Source organism: Hypomesus nipponensis, chromosome 22, assembly GCF_054491055.1.
Source record: "Hypomesus nipponensis isolate SF chromosome 22, ASM5449105v1, whole genome shotgun sequence".
Classification (NCBI taxonomy): Eukaryota; Metazoa; Chordata; class Actinopteri; order Osmeriformes; family Osmeridae; genus Hypomesus; species Hypomesus nipponensis.
This window is the reverse complement of record NC_140382.1, coordinates 8,980,545-8,999,515: the sequence shown is the minus strand read 5'-3', so window position 1 is coordinate 8,999,515 and position 18,971 is coordinate 8,980,545. Positions and strand designations below refer to the sequence as shown.

Here is an 18,971-nt window from a genome sequence, read left to right as displayed (position 1 = left end):
TATTACTGTCGAATCACAGTTCTTGCTCCAAGCCAAACACTGCTGGTTTCCAGTCAGTCCCCACCCACTTCCTCTTCCATTTACCTGATGTTCCACATGTAGACTTGTACTTCTCAGTACTTATACTTACGCGTACAGACCTTCTTTTTAAAGTCATTGGTACAGCCAGGCAGGCATAATAATTCAGAATGAGTCCCAGCTGTGATCTTCTCACAATGTTGTAGAAATCTGTGCTTAATGCAGAATAGGTAAGCTATTGTAATTTATCCCTTTCCTGTGATATCAAAGTAATGGAGTCGATGTGATATCAAAATTATGAAGAGCAACAGACAACAAAAAATACACAGTTATGGATGTAATACTAATATTAAGCAAATCCAGAGTCAAATAGAGTCTACTCTATAGTCTTTGCAGGCATGGCAATATTCATTCAGAACATTAGATAGTCATGACTAAAACTGTGATATGTTCTATACTAGTCACACAAACACTCACACTAAGTGATAAAAACGTCATATTTTATTCATTTACTAAACATAACACATAAGGATGTCACATAATAACCTAAACATACAGTATGTCTTCATTGAAAAGTGCAAGAAGATCCAACAGTACATAGTGCATGCCCTTCAATCTGGTGTTACTCAGTGTCAATTTGTAAAAAATAGAGTCCTATTTTTAAACAATAAATGAAAATCGGTGGCCATTTTGTCTGATACTTACTGATCATTTCTCTTGATGAGTTTTGATTCATAGTCTGTCTTGACTAATATACATGTGTATGCTGTAAGCATACATTTCTCTTTACACCAGTGTTCCATCACTTCACACCTGAGAAGAATCAACTGTGCATCACATGCTGTAAATTTACCCAGTCAAATAACAGTCAAGATATCTTGGGTCAGTAATCAGTCAGAAGCTTGACATTGGCCTTGTTAGGCATTCATTTCTGGTCCTATTGTCTGTTTGTCTAGTATGTGTTGTAAACAGCCCAAAGCCATGCAAATTACAAAAATTGTGTGCAGGGGATGATTCATGTTTTAGAAATTTGAGGTTGTTATAAACCCAACTGTCCAGGTTTGTAATAACTGTAACATTTTATAAAAGGTTTAAGGTAACCCACAGAATCTACAAGAGCAATGTCATGCTCGTAATAGAGATTCTTTGAGTCAGTAATGGGAGGCTGATGATTCCCTTTTACAGTGCATCAGGTAAACCCCATTACTCATTCCAAAAACAGTATGGTTGAATCAGGTTCTGTTCTGTAAGTTGTCAATGCCATCCGTTTTAGTTTCAGTCACAGGGGGGCTGTGTCTCCTTTGAGAGGGAATGGCTGGAAGGACCTGGACAGTCCTCAGAGGGTCTCCATTCAACATGGGCAAGAAAGAGCAGAGGGACTGGCTTTGGGGTATCCCAGACCTTTGTGACTTGGAGGTGACAGGTGGGGGGAGTCCCCCTGAACCCCGACCCAGGGTGTTGAGGGGCAAGGACTTGGACTTCTTCACTCCTTTGGAGACTTGGTCAGGTGGCAAAGAAACTGCAATGGGAAATTCAAATAATACATTTGTGTAATCTGCTGATGAAGGTATCAAAAAGCAAGTATCCACACAACAGTGCTTTTCTTGCAGTACAAAAGCCTTCACATAAACACCCAGTGGACAGGAAAAATGCCATTTGTGGTGAGAAAAAGGTATACTTACACCGGTGGGTACAGTGATCACGAATGGGAGCTAAACTGTTGCGTGTAAGAGCAGTATCCCTCATCTTCAACCTGTCCAGTGGTAGCAGGTGTGTCTTTGGAGCTGTGAAAAAATATGTAATTTAGATCTGAAAAAGAACATGGCCTTTTTTCTGCAGTGTCATTACTCTGGTTTAACGGGTACTTTGGTAAGGTGTCAAAGTTCCCCTTTTTAGGTAGCACAACTTTGTCTAATCAAAACTTCAAAGGTTTAAGCCACATTTTTGTCACTTAACCGTTGTATGTTACCTTGTTCATTCTTCAGGGTGTATGGGGCTTGGTTGGGACAAACAATATCTAAAGGACCGGATGTCTCTTGTAACAGTTTATTCAACAGTCTCTCTGTAGGGGGTGGTATCCAGCACTTCTGGGTCAAAACAGACTGATTAGACTTTGTCTTCCAGGTATGGTTGACAAAAACATGTCCTTTTTGCCTGCTGTCAAATAAGTCATGCTCGCTCTTGCTTTTCTGAGACCGGTGAACAAAGTGGTTCACTGGTGGTCCATTGACTTGATTCTGCTGCACAGCATTCTGGGAGCATTGTAACAAAGAGTTCCCCAAAGTGATCGGTGGAAGGCTTTGCGTCCGTATGGGAGGCAATCCATTGTAGTCTTTCTCAGTTGGGTCATCGTGAAGATGGAGCTTCTGTGTTTCCGTTGGCCTTTTCCTCATTCTGAAGCTTTCATCTCCTAGCTCCTTGGTCATCAAGGAAGAGGAGGAGGAGTCCACCAGGCAGTCGAACATGGTGATGATGTCATCCACCTCGGAGGTCTCCTCGTTCAAGTCGCGTCTCAGCTCTCTCTGTCGGGCAATGTGATGCTCCTTCTTCCTCTTGCAGGAGAAGATTTGGTTGAGCATACGGAACTTGCCTTCCTTCTTCTGAGTCTGGTCACTCCCCTGAGCAGGCAGGGGTCTAGCAGAATCACATCTGGGAGAATCAATCAATGACCATGGTGTGTTAATCGCAAATTAGTCTCCATTGTGGTATTGACTGACACATTTTCTACTCTGCAAAATGAATTTAATCTTTATGGACATCAACTGGTCTAGGACCACACACTATATGCCCTAGATGTACTTTGGAAGCACATTTCAGTTGCACTGTGTGTGTCTAACTGAAAGCATAGTACCAGACCTAATCAGTTCAACCCTTAACAGGTCTGTACCTGTTGTCCACAGAAAGGAGTTTGATGCAGGCAGTGTGGCCACAGTACATTGCATAAGTGAGTGGTGTATTCTCGTTGATATCCCTGGGTCCAGGCTCCACTCCCTGCTGTATTAAGACCCGAACACAGTCATCCTTCCCTGCTGCTGCTGCCCAATGGAGAGGGGTCCTGTAGGATGAAGAGAAAACACTCTCCTAGATGTAGGGTAAAATACTTTGAACTCTTACTTACAGTTAAATAAAGTATATAATAAACAGGCCCAAATGACTGTAAAACACGTTTAGAGATGTGTCAACCTGTGAGCTTGTGTTTTATTTGCTCTGACAGATAGATAGTTCTCCTGATCCAGCCTGGGTACCAAATGAATCTGCCAGCTCATATTTTATTTGATCTGGCAGGTGATTCTGGCCACCCTCCCTTTCAAAAATCTGGTTCCCTACCACCAAAGTCTGAACCAATTACAACCATGTATCTGATATGGGGAAAGTTTGAAACAGTGACTACAGAAAAGTGACATTGAAGGATTTTTAACTGCCAAGATTACGTTTAGCCACGCTGATTGGGCCGACCTCCAAGGTTAGCGTCAAATGATTGACAACAAATTATTATGAACAGAAGGAAATGTGTTGCAGATTTAATTTACCTTTCATCCACATCTAATGCCTGCAGGTTGGTTTCTGGAAAGTGTGCTAGTTCATACAGGATGTCGCTATAACCAGCAGCAGCAGCGATGTGTACGCACGTTTTTCCATTCTCATCATCATAGTTGATGACTGAAGAGCCCTGTGGGTGCTCCAGGATCAGGGAACACATGTATCTGCTCCCACTCTATTGGAGGAAAAGATTGAACAATAAACAATGGCCAAAGGCCGCTAACTAAAGCAGTTATTTCTCACTGGTTATAGAGACACATGTTAGAACACATAATTGTTATAGTTACTAAAGATTTGTTGTTAGCTGTTGTGTTAATATTGTACATTGTGATATATTTTAATTGTTTGTTTGTTTGTTTGAGATTGCAGGTTTAAAAACTTTTATGGACTCATAATGAGAGTAGTTTTCACAGAATGTTCAAGTCAGCATGGGTAAGGAAACACAGTTATTGATGAGTCACTGTGTGTCACTGTGAAGGATCACCTTATAGAAACCAGCTAACCGTACCCTGGGCAGGTTATGATTGTTCAGTTGATAGTAATGCACTGTATTTCCATGTGGTTCTAAGACCCCCACACAAAACCATGTAAAACTGAAAGTGCACGTTCAGCTTACAAATGTGCATGGGGTTTATGCCAACTGATTGTATTTAATGAGTCATTCACAGTGTTGTTGTAGAGTCCTAGTCATAATAGGAGGCCCGGTGTCAGTCTCAGGTCTCAATGGGATTGAACCAACTGGGAGGACCAGCCTATACAAGCCTATTTGGAGTTTGCTCCATGTGTGCAAGTTTTGATGAGTGAACACCTACTGTGCATGTTACTGGGTCAAATATTATCCAGAAATGTCATCATGACTACGATGTTCATGAAATGAGAACAGTTATAATCGAATACAATAAAAATGGGAGTCAGATGGCTGAGTGGTGAGGGAATCGGGCTAGTAATCAGAAGGTCGCTGGTTCGTTTCCCGGCTGTGCAAAAATGACGTTGTGTCCTTGGGCAAGGCACTTCACCCTACTTGTCTCGGGGGGAATGTCCCTGTACTTACTTTAAGTCGCTCTGGATAAGAGCGTCTGCTAAATGACTAAATGTAAATTTAAAAATGCATCAGTATTGTAACATGGTTGGTTGGTTAACCTGCACTGCCCAGTGGAGGGCTGTCTTGAAGTCCTTGTCCACGAGTGTGGGATCGGCCCCCTTCTGCAACAGTGCCTGCACATGCTCAGGACGGTTATGGAAAGACGCCCAATGAAGAGCAGTCATGCCCTAACAAACAAAATCAGATTGGGACATGTTGCAAACACACATAACACCTTTGTTGTAGCAACACATTTTTTTTGTCAATTAACTTGGTTTGGTACTTCATTATTATTTTGTAAGGTAATTTATTGTTAAGGTTTTCTTTTCAGAATTGTAATTGACTTGAGATTCTTGACTAAGGATTGGAGTTTGATGAAACCATTTACAGACAGACAGTAATGAACTGTGTCTTCTGTACTTGAACTTGCTTTCTTTGGAGGACATTCCCTACACTCTTCCCCTCACTCACACTACAGAGAGACAGGTTATGTGTATCCAGTAGCCCTGCATTACTGTGGTGAGGTGTGTTGATGCCTACCTCATTGTCTTGGTGGTTTATTTCACATGCAGTGGATTGCTGCAACAGGACTGCCATGAGTCTGTGGATCAATTACAGTATATAGTTATACTATGAGTTCAAACTCAATGCTCAATATTTGAGCATTTAGTACTGAACATTTGTCCACACAACATTAGAAACAAAAATCCATTGCACATGAAAAAGTTGTTGATGTGTTTGAGACTGGACTATTTTTGTAGAGAAAGTATGGTGATCCAACAGGTCCTCTCTTCTCATACAAAAAAGAACACATTAAAGCTATTGTGATAAAGTGTACACCTCAGAAATACCGGGAACGTTTACTCCCATTTCCTTAACAAATAATATGGAAGCAGAACAGATGTCCAGGAAGGAATAGGTCAAAGAACTTGCATCTGTTGTTTTTGTCAACCAGATGCACAATGCAGTGGACTGGATAGTCCAGCTATTGTATATTGTATAGCTAACTGACATAGCAATAATAGATAAAGGTTGTGAGAAAGATTGAGAGAACGAGGGTAGTAAAATGTATATTTTGTTGGTGCTAGGGAAAGAGAGAGTGAAAGAGGGAACCCAGTGCAGCAGCTGTTGCTGTCTCAGCGTATTGAGCAAAGGTCTATGGTTGCTATGGGGATTGCACACACATGCATGTAAGCACACATCCAAACACCCACACAGAAACACACACATCATAGTGAACAAGGCTTTTCTGTCCACCTAACAAGCCACCCAGCTAATGACCCCCACCAAGCAGCAGGCCTATGAACAATGGTGACATGATGTTTCAATGTTGACACATGTAAAAGTACAGTGTAGACGTTTCTGAATGGCTAACTTTTTCATCCTAGAATTTCTCATAGCCTACAATTTTCTGGGATGGGAACTGTTTTGAAGTATAGCAATATAATAATAGTTGTGACATTATATAAATAAAGATGTACGAAATAGGTGCTCACTTAAGGTCAGTTTCAGCGGTTGCCGCATGAAGTGGCAGGCGGCCGTTCTTATCAGGGATGTTCTGTTTGGCTCCATTTCGCAATAGGCACACACAGCCTTCAAGCCAGCCCTACAAGAGAGAGAGAGAGCAGTGAATTTACACTAGAGATGTTTAAATACAGCACTTTACTTAAAATAACTTTACTTAACCCTTGTGCTGCCTTCGGGTCACATGACCAAAAGGTTCATAACGAACCATCGTTGTGTTTACCCAATTATTTTATTTTAACATTCACAATGTGGGGGGTCTGAGACAGCCCAACGGTTAAAAGAAAATGCTTCACTTTGTTTTTGTATGCGGTAAGGTTGTCGCAAACAACGGTGGGTCACAATGACTGATGGGTCAGAATGACCCGAGGAGAACACAAGGGTTAAAATGAAAATAGTCTTTAATTTTTTTAATTTTTTAAAAACCCAGCTCAACAAATAATGGTACATTTTGAGCAGTCCATTTACATTTCCTCTTTTGCTTTTGTCACTGACCTAAAATTGACTGAATTTTCATCTGAGAGGATCCCTGACATAAATATTCATCTTACATCAGGGCTTATGCCAATAAAAGGAATGGAGCAAAATATAAGGATTTACAATGTGCTGCATACTGTACCAAGTATGTAGCCAGTGAGAGTGAAGTCCGTCCACAAGCATCCTGAGTGTTGATAGAGGCGCCCATCTTTAAAAGCAGCTTCACTGTGTCCACCTGCCTCCCTGACACTGCATGCATCAATGGAGTGGAACCTGCAGTAGGAAACACAGGAAAAGTTATATTTCAAGTATGGAGGTATAACCTCAAAATCCTGTCCTATACAATCACAGCAGCTTTTTACTGCATGGAGAGAAGATTGTAGGCCTAAATATAGCAGAGGTAATTGAAAATACAGCCATGGTTGTTGACCCAAAACAAAACTTTCATGAATCACAAAAGAAAATTACTCAATATCACACTTTCAACCCTGCTTAACATGGCACTTTGCACCAAGTTAATGATCCTGCAGCTGTTTACAGTATACCTTCGCCATCACAGCACTCCAAGATGGAGGGATCCTCCCGTATGGTTGCTGTTAATGTGTTGACATCCCCGTTGGCAGCTGCTTGGTAAACTAAACTCAGGTCCACTTCTTCAGCAGAATCTAGAGCACACCAATACATTTGGTAAACAACCGTATAACAATGTAAGAAATTTAGAAAAAAATGTTATGAACTGACAGTAAAAAAAACAAAACATGAAAGAACCAAATGGGGCAGGTTTACAGGCTCATATGTTATATAAAAACCTAGAAGAGGTTTCCTGAAAGAGTATAACCTGTAAAATCTAAGTGAATTGCGTTATATCTTTTCAGTGTTAATTGAAAAACACTTGTCACAATGTGTGTATTGACACATTTTGCGCTTCCTGACTCTTTAAGGCCTATTTGTTGGGTTGAGACTATTTATTAGTTCATAAGGAATCCATGATATAATACATAAAAGCAATAGATTCATTAATTAACCTTTATAATTAATAATATATTAATGTAATCAAAGCTACATCTCTGACATGTATTCTTTCTGGTACAATCCAAATGAAAGATTTCTTTCCTCTTTAACTAAACAGGAGAAAAGCATAGAGGGGCAAAATCATGGAATTTCTGGTGGTGTAAGAACACCTGCCTGTCCTCCACAATGATTGACTTTGATCCATTCATGGAGTTTGCTTGCGGCAACATTCTCCCTATCTTGAAGACAGACATAATCCCCTATCAAGGGTTAATGACTGAATATAAGACAACATTTTAGGTTTTGGCCTGAGTCTTGAAACACTGGATCATAAGTCATTTTAAAAACATGCACAAGCATACACACCGTACTCACACTATGCTGTGTTAAAACAACCATCTCTACTTATAATGAAGCCAAAGCCAAGTGGAGGGAAAACTGCATTTCCATGGCAACAGAGGCAGCAACTGTCCACCGCCCCCCTTCTTTTCTTCCTTTCTGTCTATCCTTCTCTCAACCCTCGTACCTCCTTCTCTTTTTTGTGATAATATCCATCGTCTTACCTTTCTGCTGGTCGAACACGGATGAGGCGCTAAACTCCATTGCAAGCTGAGTATTGTGTTGTACGATCAACTCCTGAGAAAAGGAGACACATTTGCCAGTGGTTGAAACACGTTTCGCTTACACCTCTAGCTCATTCAGACTTCCCTCCACTCCCCCCCCCCTCCTTCTCCTCTTTGAATCTTCATTCATCCATTGCAGAGGGAAGATAAGAAATAGGCAGGAAAGGAAAGAATGATCCCCCAAAATGGTGGAGTCGGCGTTGCAAATCACAGATGGACAGATGAAGGATCCACCTGTTTCAGAGGACAGAAGACAGAAGGGATGAATGAATGGAGGGTGGGATGGAGAGATCAGGCATCCAGCGAGAGGAGGAGTCTGAATGGATGGTGAGAGGCAGCCTCAGCAGCATACTGCCCACCCAGACAATGGATGAGGGGCAGATAAATGAATGGAGGATGCTTGGGAACCCATTGAGCATGTGCGGGAGAGAGAGAGGGGCGAGCGAGAGAGAGAGAGAGAGAGAGAGAGAGAGAGAGAGAGAGAGAGAGAGAGAGAGAGAGGGGCGAGAGAGAGACGCACATAAACACATACACAGCCTGCTGGTGGTGACTGGTATTGTTTTCATTGTACTGTATCACTCTCAGACTGGGTAACACACTTGGTCACACAGCCAGTGCATTAGTATGTATCTAAACCATCCCATAACCCCCCACAGAGACACATGTACACACACAAACAACCTTTTGAGGGGTTATTTTAAGTTCCCATTTTTCACCTGCCATCTTTCCCCTGCCATGTGTTACAGCCAGCCAACGAGATCGATACTAAGGCACCAGGATGTGTTATTCATTGATATTTTGTGTAAACCTAGGGAGGGCATCCACTTGACTCAACAAAAGAGCAGTTTGGCTGAGCAAAAATGAGAGTGGGTGGATGATGGAGAGAGAAAATTAATTTCTCCTTTTCATTATATTCCTGCTCAATCTTCAGAGGTCTATCGTGAAAAGGATTACATTTTTTTATAGATTTGATTTCAAGTATCTCCATAACAACACAGATTGTGTGATTGTGTGCTGAAACGAGACAGGAATCTTCTCAAGGGAAAATACATATTTTCATTCCATTCATAGTTATTCTGCTGCCAGTTGTCATGGGAACCTGAGATGACAGCCATTATTATAGGAAAAATAAGTCCCGCCTCCCTCTCTCTCTGATAAGTGGATAGACTGTCTGGCTTGTTTTCATCCAAGACACTTTACAATTAGATTCCATAAACAAGAGAGTTGTTTCTGATTCATATTCTTGTGTTAAATCATAGCGTTAAAGGCTGCCATGATGGGCTTTTTTTCTTCATAAAGCAAATAGTGCCCTGTACAATCGAAATATTGTATTTCTTAAAACATCAATGAATTGAGGTACAACAATTATCTTGCTGTTAGTACTGTGGCCAACACACTAAACATTGTATGTATGACAAGCAACATTACATAAATAAAGAAAATGTGTGTGGGTAGTATAGTAATATATAATTACCCCTGGACTGTACATCGCTTTGAATAATACTTTATTATTAATAATGTTTAAGAACCTGATGTAGAGGATGTGGATTGTTTGTTGATGTGAGCGTAGTACTGATTTATATCCACAAGATGTCACTATTTAATAAAATAGACGTTAAGACAAGAACCACGCACTTAGTGTGATGATGAAATACACTATTTTCACTGTAGAAAATGTTGACACTTTATATAAAGTAAATTATTCCAAAAATAGAAATACTTCTTTTGTTTCAGTAAGCAAACATTTGTTGTTTTTGGTAGGATGAGCTCACAGTGAGCATAACTTAGTATGGCTGGTCAGAGAATGCTAGGATAGCAAACCAACAAGTCCAGGGATGTGTCGTTTGAGTTGCCTGTACCTCTATCGTAAAACAAATGTACAAATACATTTTTTAGTGGGATCATCTCAGGTGACCACTGAATAGTTGCACTGACATCTGACTGGACAGGATACACAGTAATGCTTGTGTTAGCACACTGACTACTGACATCGGTCTGTGTCTTCAAATGTGTCATCTGAATGGCAAGTGATTGCGCTGGGTGTGTAGTATGACATTTGAGGCCACTGTCTGCTACGCACTACTTTGTTTCATCCACCCTAGGTGCAAATGTGTCCAATATCAAGGCGCACTCACTTGTAAGATTAAGAATTAAAGGTCAAGACATACTGTTTAGTCTCTCTCAAGACTTAAGTTCTGACAGTTTACGTTTCAATGAGAAAACTTAAGCATGCATTTTTTGCACTTTTCAAGTAGTGTTTGCTGTATACCTCTTCTGTCCGTTTCTAGAATGTGTAGTTTCACTGTTTCTGTCCTAGTTTAATGTTGTTGACACAATATCCCTCTTGACATGTGTCTGCGTCCATGACTTATAATGATCTTAGAGAGAGAAAGACCATTGAGATGTTAAAATGAAATACATAAAAATGTGTATGTATTTGTCTACCAAAGATGTTATAATCTCTATTTCTACTTAATAACACATTCAATTAACTATTTTATTTAAGGCAAAACTTTGAATTCATTAATGTATTATTATTTTATACAGTTATTGGCTTTCTTCCAAGGGCCTTGGACTCAACAAAACACTGGAGACCAGTTGCTTGTCTGTGCTTCACCGTGGGCAGCCTCTTTTGTTCCTTGGAATTCTAAATTAGTGAGTGTGGGAGATGTCTGACCTGAACCAGGCTCTGACAGGCAGTGTGTGTGTGTGTGTGTGTTGGGTGGATTAACCTGTCATGTATTGTCATATTGTAGAACTCCTGTTGTTTTGTGTCACATAGATGACAGTAGATGTCTTGCTCTGTGACTTTTCAACCACCACATCCCCACATCACTGATAACCTAGATAAGTCAGAGGACTCAACAAAGTCCTTCTGAACTGAAAACTGACACTTAACCTTAGAGTGCAGCTCAAGCACGTGCTATAGCACAATAAATGTGTTCTTTAAATCCTTTGGAATGGATCCAAGCATTTCCAATTTGAACTGAAATACAGCAGAGGGTCCAGATTACTTCTGTGATAAATACCACTATGACCTAACCCAAGAATTAACAGAGAAAGAAGGCACAGTGAAGGTGGATGGAGAGAAGCCAACAGGGTACATTGCCAGCACCATGCGACCACCACCTACCAACGGATGGCCAGGAAATGATTTAGAGAAGCAGATCATATAGTAACAGTAAATGCTATTGAAAGACTTGAGAGAAAATGAGGAAGATAATTCCTTGAACCCTACCCCACCACATCAATTCCTACTCTTGCCCTCCTTCTCACTGCCACCTTGACACCCCCCCCCCCCCCCCACACACACACACATACACCTCTCCTCCATCCCACATGTCTGATTGTGGGGACTGTTGGCACTCCACCTCCTTCACATTGTCATTCTCAAGTGTGAAGTTTATGATACGCTGGGGTTCAAGTTAGTGGATTTACTGAGATTTGGCTCAAGCCAGTTGTGCCACTTGGCAAACAATTCAAGGGAGAGTTCCCTCTCACTCCTTTAATCAGCCTGCTCACCTGTTCTCTTGTGAAGAGCTTGACTGATGGAATCTGGCGCAGCTTGAAGAGCAGGGGGACCATTGTTTCTGCTTTGATGCCTTGCCTAAGCACAGGCCTGAAACTGTTCACATTAAATTACATTTTTCCAAAAAGTCGATATAAAATGCTGCATTTTTGTTATTTAAATTTTTTCATGTTAATCTTTCATGACGATAAAGGAGAAGTAGGTTTCATTGTCATCCCATGTTTAGTCCCATGTTGATCACAGTCATATTTCGTATTGGCTTCAAAGTCTTAAAATACCAAAGTTAACAATAATGGTCACTACATTTTAAGGGGAATTATTAAATAACAAATGCAGTTGTACCCTGGCCCTTCCTAACTCTGCCAAGACAAAGAGCAAACCAATGTATACTTGTTTTACATTACCTGACCCAGAGTTTTAAATAAGTGTGATTTTTGTGCCAGAGAAGGAAGGCAGAAGAAAAAAATATAGAACGAGAGAAACAGGGGAGGGAGTGTAGAGGGCATGGAGGAGAAAGAAAAATACAAAAGGGGGCTTTGAAAAGGGGCCCTATTTTTCCCCTGCAGTAAACTTTGCTGGCCACAAGATGATTTGCAGTCATCAGAGGGAAGGACAATGGCAGCACAGCCATGAACAAAGCAAAGTGTGAGAGAGAGAGAGAGAGAGAGAGAGAGAGAGAGAGAGAGAGAGAGAGAGAGAGAGAGAGAGAGAGAGAGAGAGCATAATTGTGAACAAAGCATAGTGAGGGAGAGAGAAAGAGAAATAGAAAGAAAGAAAAAGAGGTAGATATCAGGTCAAACACTGGAGGGTGTAAAAACAGAACAGAGAGAAGTAGGAGGGGATTTACCCTCTTTGATGTTCGTCCTGAAAACATGGCAATAATTAAGGCTTGTTTGTGAAAAAATCTGCTTTACAAAAATGTGTAACTAAATGTTTTCACTCAATGGCAATTTGAGGATTGGCAATTAGTAATGCTCTCAGATGTATTGGCAGAGCACTTCATTATGAATCTTTTAATCCAGAATCTTTTCACAATATAAAACAGGTATATGGGACACCACCCAGTGGTTTGTCCAGTTATTTTGACCAAACACTTAATTTAGCGATCCAGATTAGGGCTGGGCGATATGACGATATACATTGTGTTACGATAGAAAAAATTACATTGTTATGCTCTATTGTTTATCTCGTGCCGCAAATCCCCTTCGATACGGCAATATTTGGCACACCATTATAATAAGCACTGGGTTGTGAGTGCACAAAAAACGTACAGGTAGGCTACCTGCCTTGTCGGTGTATCTTCTCTGTTACCATAGTTACACTGTCTTTTGCTACATTCTCCTGTAGGGTATCAGGTGACAAAAACATGGACTAATTTATGCTAAACCACATAATGTTCTTGCCACTGGCACCACAAGCAAACACAACATTTTGAAACCCTTGCATAGACAGTTCGAAAGCACTGAATGTTGTGTTTGATTTAAATTTGTTAGAATTCTGTGTTGTTTTGCATTGCAGAAAATCTTTCAATTTCTGTAACTTTTTTCCATTATTTTCAACCAGTAATGTATGATGATCACCAGCACCCAAAGTGTAACAAATAAGTCAAGTTAAACATTTGTTAAATTCTTATACAAATGGTAAAACAGAGATAAAATTATCCCATAAGTGCCACATTCAAATGCCTTTGCGGAACCATGGAGGGACCAGCGGTCACAACCATCTGGTGCCCACCATAAATTGTATCTGTAGCAAGATGTGTGAACATACAGTATGTGTTCCAGCAAAGCCCTGGTGTCTAGCTGGTGTCTAGTGGAAGCTGCATACAACTTGGTGGTGGATGATGACCATTACTTAAACATGAACTGTAGGAAAGACACAATACAGCAGCTTTTATGGAAAAAAAACTCCACTTTGATTAGTTCTTCTAATCTTGATGAAGAATAAGGGTCTGTGCTCTACATAGGTGGCGTATCTGTACTTCTGATTGGCCAAGCATACATTTGTTTTTCTCTGATTGAATTGGCAACATGGGTACACAGATATGTTAGTTGTTGTTATCAGATTTTTGGGTGCTGATGAAAGTATAGAGAAAATCATGACAAGGATGTGGTGGTAGCAACAATATTCAACATGCTTCCATGCTGCATGGTGTTATGGTGCCGTCTGCTCATCCGCTTCAGATGTTTGCTTCCCTGCTGGTCAGAGCAAGGGGAAGTAGAGAGGAGAAAGGAAGGGGAGGACAAGAGGGAAGAAGAGAGGCAGAGGGGAAGAGGACAAGAGGGAATCTGCTGTCTCCCCATGGCCTTCATAATCATCAGACTGTGAGAGCGCTCTACTGATTGGCAGACATAACTCACAGACACTCATCACTTCACCATCTGCCAAAGACAGCACAACACACAGACACTTGGCCGCAGAACAAACCTGACAACTGTGGATGCTTGTGTTGTAGCAAATGGGAACACAAAGTCCCAATAAACTCTGGTCTTGGAACTTTCGACAGGTTCCATTGTTGTTGACAAAGGTTGCAAGGCATATTGTAATAATATATCTACAAGAATGTATACTGACACTCTGATTTAATATTTCAAAGTTTTAATACCGGACCAAATTATCAAACAAACCAATATGTGTCATACATTGTTATGTTTTGAGGGTTGGCGGTAGGAGAGGAAATCAACTCTATTTCTTCTGTCCTCCCCTTCTGTCTTCCTGTGTCCATGGAGGAAATAAAAGACGTGTAACTCAATTTCCTCCACCTTTGAGATAAAGCATTGAACTCTCATTAGTGCAGCGGTTTGAGCCATACATGTTTCATACATGATGGAGAACAATTACATCTTTCCACCAAGCTGTTTCCGGTCTTTACCTAAACATAAAAGCTGAGCACCGCAGCCACGGGAGGGGGGGGGGATCAGGAAGTGGACTTTCCAGCATGTCCAGTAAGTGACTGAGAGGATGGCCATGATTTAGTGTCTTTAGATCGTTTTTGCATCTGTGGAAACCAAAAATAGGTTTTCTGTATTTCGAAAAAAATGTATACATCATATCAGAAACATAATGGCAAATTAGTGTTATCTATAAGTTAAATAATTACCTCATAAACACTCATAGCTATTAAAAACTGCAAAACTGAAGAGGATGCATGGCCACATTCCTTCCAGAGTAAACCAGCTTCCATTATGTTGCTGTGAAGAGCTGCCTGAACAGTTGCTTCCTGTTTGAGCTCTCTAGAGGTCAAGGGTCAGACTGATGACCTAGAGTGCCCAGAGCTTTTTTCTGTACACAATATCCTCTTTATCCAGTCCAAAGTGTTTTAACTCGCAAAGCATTGCCCCAAATTCAGCCAAATTGGCATCAAACCAAAATGTGAAATAATTTGGGGTTTGTTTGTGTCCACTTGAAAGAAAATGTATTAATTGTGTGAGAGGTAAACATTTTTTTTTTGCAAGGGTGCTTTTAACAGTTAAAAATACACCAGTACTTTAAATCGGTGTTTTTACAGGTTGATGACATTTTTGTTTGTCTATCAGAGTGCTTTTCACCAACAAGACAATTCATCAAATTTGTAAAAACACAGAAATACACTCAACTAGTGCATGTTCTGGTGGTGTATGCTAGATGTGATATGAATATATGAGAGGACAAAAGACTAAAGAGAATAGAAACATTGGAGACACATGTAACTGATATCTGAAGATGTTCCTGTCTCAACTCTGATTTTACGATATCAAAACAATACTTATGAAGTAATTGGGATAGTTATATATTGTGTTCCTCAACACATACTACTCAATGTTCTTGAATGTACATTGTAGCTAAGGTCCTTTATGTTTAACCAACGAAAGAGTTGACTTGGCTGACATGTATCATACCAAAACATAAAAAGTTGTCATATGCATTTCAGGTCTGTTGAGGGTGGCATAACATATGAAAAGCTGTCTTCAATTTTTGGAAGTGCTGCTCAAAACCAAAGTCCTTCAACACAATCAATTTAGAGTGCAGTTTGGGGAACTTGCTTACCTGTGCTATGTTATTCAAAATAAAAATAAAACCAACAAGCTCAACTTTACCCCTTAGCATAAACATGGACAGCCAAGCAGAAAACTCAACTATCACAGTAGAAAACACTAAAGGCAGGACTGTGTACTCAAACTCCTACCAAAGCCAAATTCCAGAGATTTTAATTTCACAGTGACTAGTGAATATATCATCAGAATCTTTTGGGGCCTTTGAAATAAGGCTATGGTGAAAGATAAGTGGAAGGGGATTTGTAGGAGAGAACCCTGCACTCCCCCATAGGGGAGTGTGTGTGTGTTTGTGTGTGTGTGTTTGTGTGTGTGTGTGTGTGTGTGGAGGAGTGGAGGAGGAGCAGAGGGAGGGGAGGGACAGCTGCTGTGCTTCATCAGGCTAAGTGGAAGGTGGGGGTACCACAGAGAAATGAAGACAATTATCAAACACCATGATTTTGTGCCAAACAAATGCTTGAGAGAGGATATGAGAGATGTGATGACGTCCTATTGTCTGTTTTTGCTCAAAGTAACTTTTGACGGTGATGTTTATGGAGTTGTAACTCCAATTTGAATAAAAAAATGCTTTGTTGTGGACTAATTGCAGTCACTTTTGCTTTCCCAGATTTTAGTCATGCTCTATTCCGTACCATTTCAATTTTGTATTAATTCAGCCATGACAAAAGATTGACGTGGCATTCAGCTTTAGGTGGGGTACTGTGGGATATTTCAAAGTGAAATGCAGGTAGGTAAGAAGAAACTGCTGAGTTTCTAGAAGAGACAAGGGAAATAGAGGACAAGAGGGTGGTGTCAAGACTGGCTAGCCTCCTCTTTGTCCTCCCACCTGGTTAGAGTTCAGTGCCTAGTACTGCACAATCCCTTCACTCCTCAAAACAATGACTAATCTACAACCCCCCAGGACGCTCTGACCGACACACTGTGTGTGTGTGTGTTTGTGTGTAGAACACAGCCCAAAACAAACTGGGTTGGCCCGTCTTTGTATCTGGTTTCAAGGACTTTTGATCAGAGCTCAGAAGTTTAGAGGACTAGCATAACCTTCCACACTCGGGTTTTTCTACAGGAGTCATACAAAGTTCATACAAACTCATAACATGAGTTTTATATCATAGGTAAAATAGGCACATGTCACAAATGCTATTACGGAACCATACTATTACTGTACCATTACAGCACTGAAACCTTTGCTTCTTTCCATAATTTTGTGTTGTTGTTGCACAGCTTTGTATGAACAAGACCAGATAGATACACAACTCACTCTGAACATCCAACATTCTGCTGGAGACAGGAGGTGTCTAAACCTCCTGCAGACACAGACCAAAATAGGATTAGAGGAAAAGATTAATTACTTTAAAGAACTTCTGCTTGTTCTTTAAAAAGCTGGTTTTGCACCACATGCCTGTTTGAGTTTTCTCAGTCATGGGTAAAGTAAATGCTTAATTCTCAGATGAACCATTAAAAGATTTTAACTCAGTGGCTGCACTACCTCCCAAATATCCTCAGACAGACACCATGTTGTTCTGGCTCAAGGCTGAAGCAATTAGTTTTACAAGTTAATCTTATCCCACTCCAACAATGGCATAATGCTTTTTTGGGGGTTGGGATCTATTCTGACACAATGTGTTTGCCTGTTGTAAATGGTAGTGCAACTAATACCACTGGATACTTGCATTTGTAGAATTCTGCACCACAAAAAAGTCAATATCTCAATGTCTCTCCTACAATGTCAAAAAAATTGTGTATCTTCTGTGGAAGGAACCGCATTAAAAACAGATCGACCTATCATTGCATTCGGTCTGAATGTAATGATAGGATGTCCTTCCTGCCTGTAAATCTATTTTTGCACTCCACCGCCCAACTTGTTCGAACAGACAGTCACACATCATCAACGCGGGTTCCTTGTCGCTGTGCAGCGCGAGCACAAGAATGGAAGATGAACAGCAGGTACTTTATGTTGCTCCTGAACCTCCAGTAAAAGAAAACAAGAAAAGACAAACTGTGTTAGAAACTTCTACAAAAAAACCCATAAGGATTGAGAGTGTGCTATAAGCAGAATTAAAAGCTTTTCCACGCTGGAGGAAACTGAGGGACTCAAAGGGTCAAATATAACTGCTAGCCTCTCTGGATTACACATCCTAGCTTTAAGCCTTGTGATAAAAGTTCTTGTCCTATTTGAAAACAAAATGAAAGGCTGTGTAGGGGCTATGCATGTCCATGTCAGCCTATTTCCTCCAGAAATAACAGTTAGGTCTAACCCCAAGTTGTTACAGTGTTGATTTCAAAAGAGGAGCTGACCCAGCTAACTAGCGGCGGTGTTTGAACAGCCATTCTGGAGACATCCTGGGGAGAAGGCAAGGATTAAATTCATGGCCCACCACAGTTAACCTTGTTCAGCAGGTTAGTGAAAATGGCACATTCTTGAGGACATGAAACCTTGAACTTTGGAATGCTGCATCTTACAGTATGCATCTACCAGCCTCTTGGGAAAGTGATCCCACAAAGAAAAACTATCCCCACCCCCACCTCTCAACTGAAGCTGACAGATTCTGGGCCAGGGTTCCAAGCTGGTTCGACATGCCTGCATCCGCATGCAAAGGATTAATATGCCCCAGCGTGGGTTGTTCCTCGGACAGAAGAATTGGGATTTGGATTTAATAGGGAATTGCACATAGTTGAACACGGCCATAAAGCAATCATCCAGAGGCTATCACACAAATTGAGAGCATTTGACACCCAGGGGTTAAATTCATTTGTGTGCTTGTCAGAAGAGGGCAGGAGTGTGAAATCAATGGCAAATCAAATGGAATGAGTGGCATCTCTTTGGGGAAAACCGTTGCTAAACACAATGAAAATGGCAAAAAAAGGAAAGAAAAAAGACACTGGCATGGGTTTTGTTATTCTCAGAAAACTGTAGCAACGGGGTGTCCTCTATTGCATACTAGAACTGATATTCATAGCCCAGACTGTAGTCTTTGGCTTCTAAAAATGATATAACATTTGTTGTGAAGATCTCCTTGTGAGAGTTTACAGTGTGAAACATACTGATTTTATATTCAGATTTATCCTTAGATACAGTCGATATGATCTTTAACCAATCATTGTCTTGTGGAATCATAATTAGGAAAACGTGCTGATAG

At 40.6% G+C, this 18,971-nt stretch overlaps 1 protein-coding gene and 1 long non-coding RNA gene across 3 annotated transcripts; one reads left to right on the top strand and one right to left on the bottom strand.

Moving 5' to 3' along the window:
- Positions 1 to 985: 985 nt before the first annotated feature.
- ankrd55 (ankyrin repeat domain 55) lies at positions 986 to 8,254 on the bottom strand. Its single transcript, XM_084687583.1, has 11 exons — positions 8,215 to 8,254; positions 7,186 to 7,305; positions 6,783 to 6,913; positions 6,136 to 6,245; positions 5,180 to 5,240; positions 4,699 to 4,827; positions 3,549 to 3,733; positions 2,906 to 3,073; positions 1,988 to 2,667; positions 1,701 to 1,802; positions 986 to 1,537 (listed from the first exon to the last, which is right to left on the bottom strand). The coding sequence occupies exons 1-11, from the start codon at positions 8,252 to 8,254 to the stop codon at positions 1,251 to 1,253; spliced, it is 2,013 nt and encodes a 670-aa protein (XP_084543709.1). The 3' UTR covers positions 986 to 1,250.
- Positions 2,946 to 4,212, top strand: LOC146236346 (uncharacterized). 2 transcript variants are annotated; one of them, XR_014741001.1, is made up of 3 exons: positions 2,946 to 3,105; positions 3,304 to 3,481; positions 3,575 to 4,212. It is a non-coding gene; the product is annotated as an uncharacterized LOC146236346 (long non-coding RNA). The 2 variants fall into 2 exon arrangements; XR_014741002.1 differs by having other exon boundaries at positions 2,946 to 3,110.
- Positions 8,255 to 18,971: the final 10,717 nt, after the last annotated feature.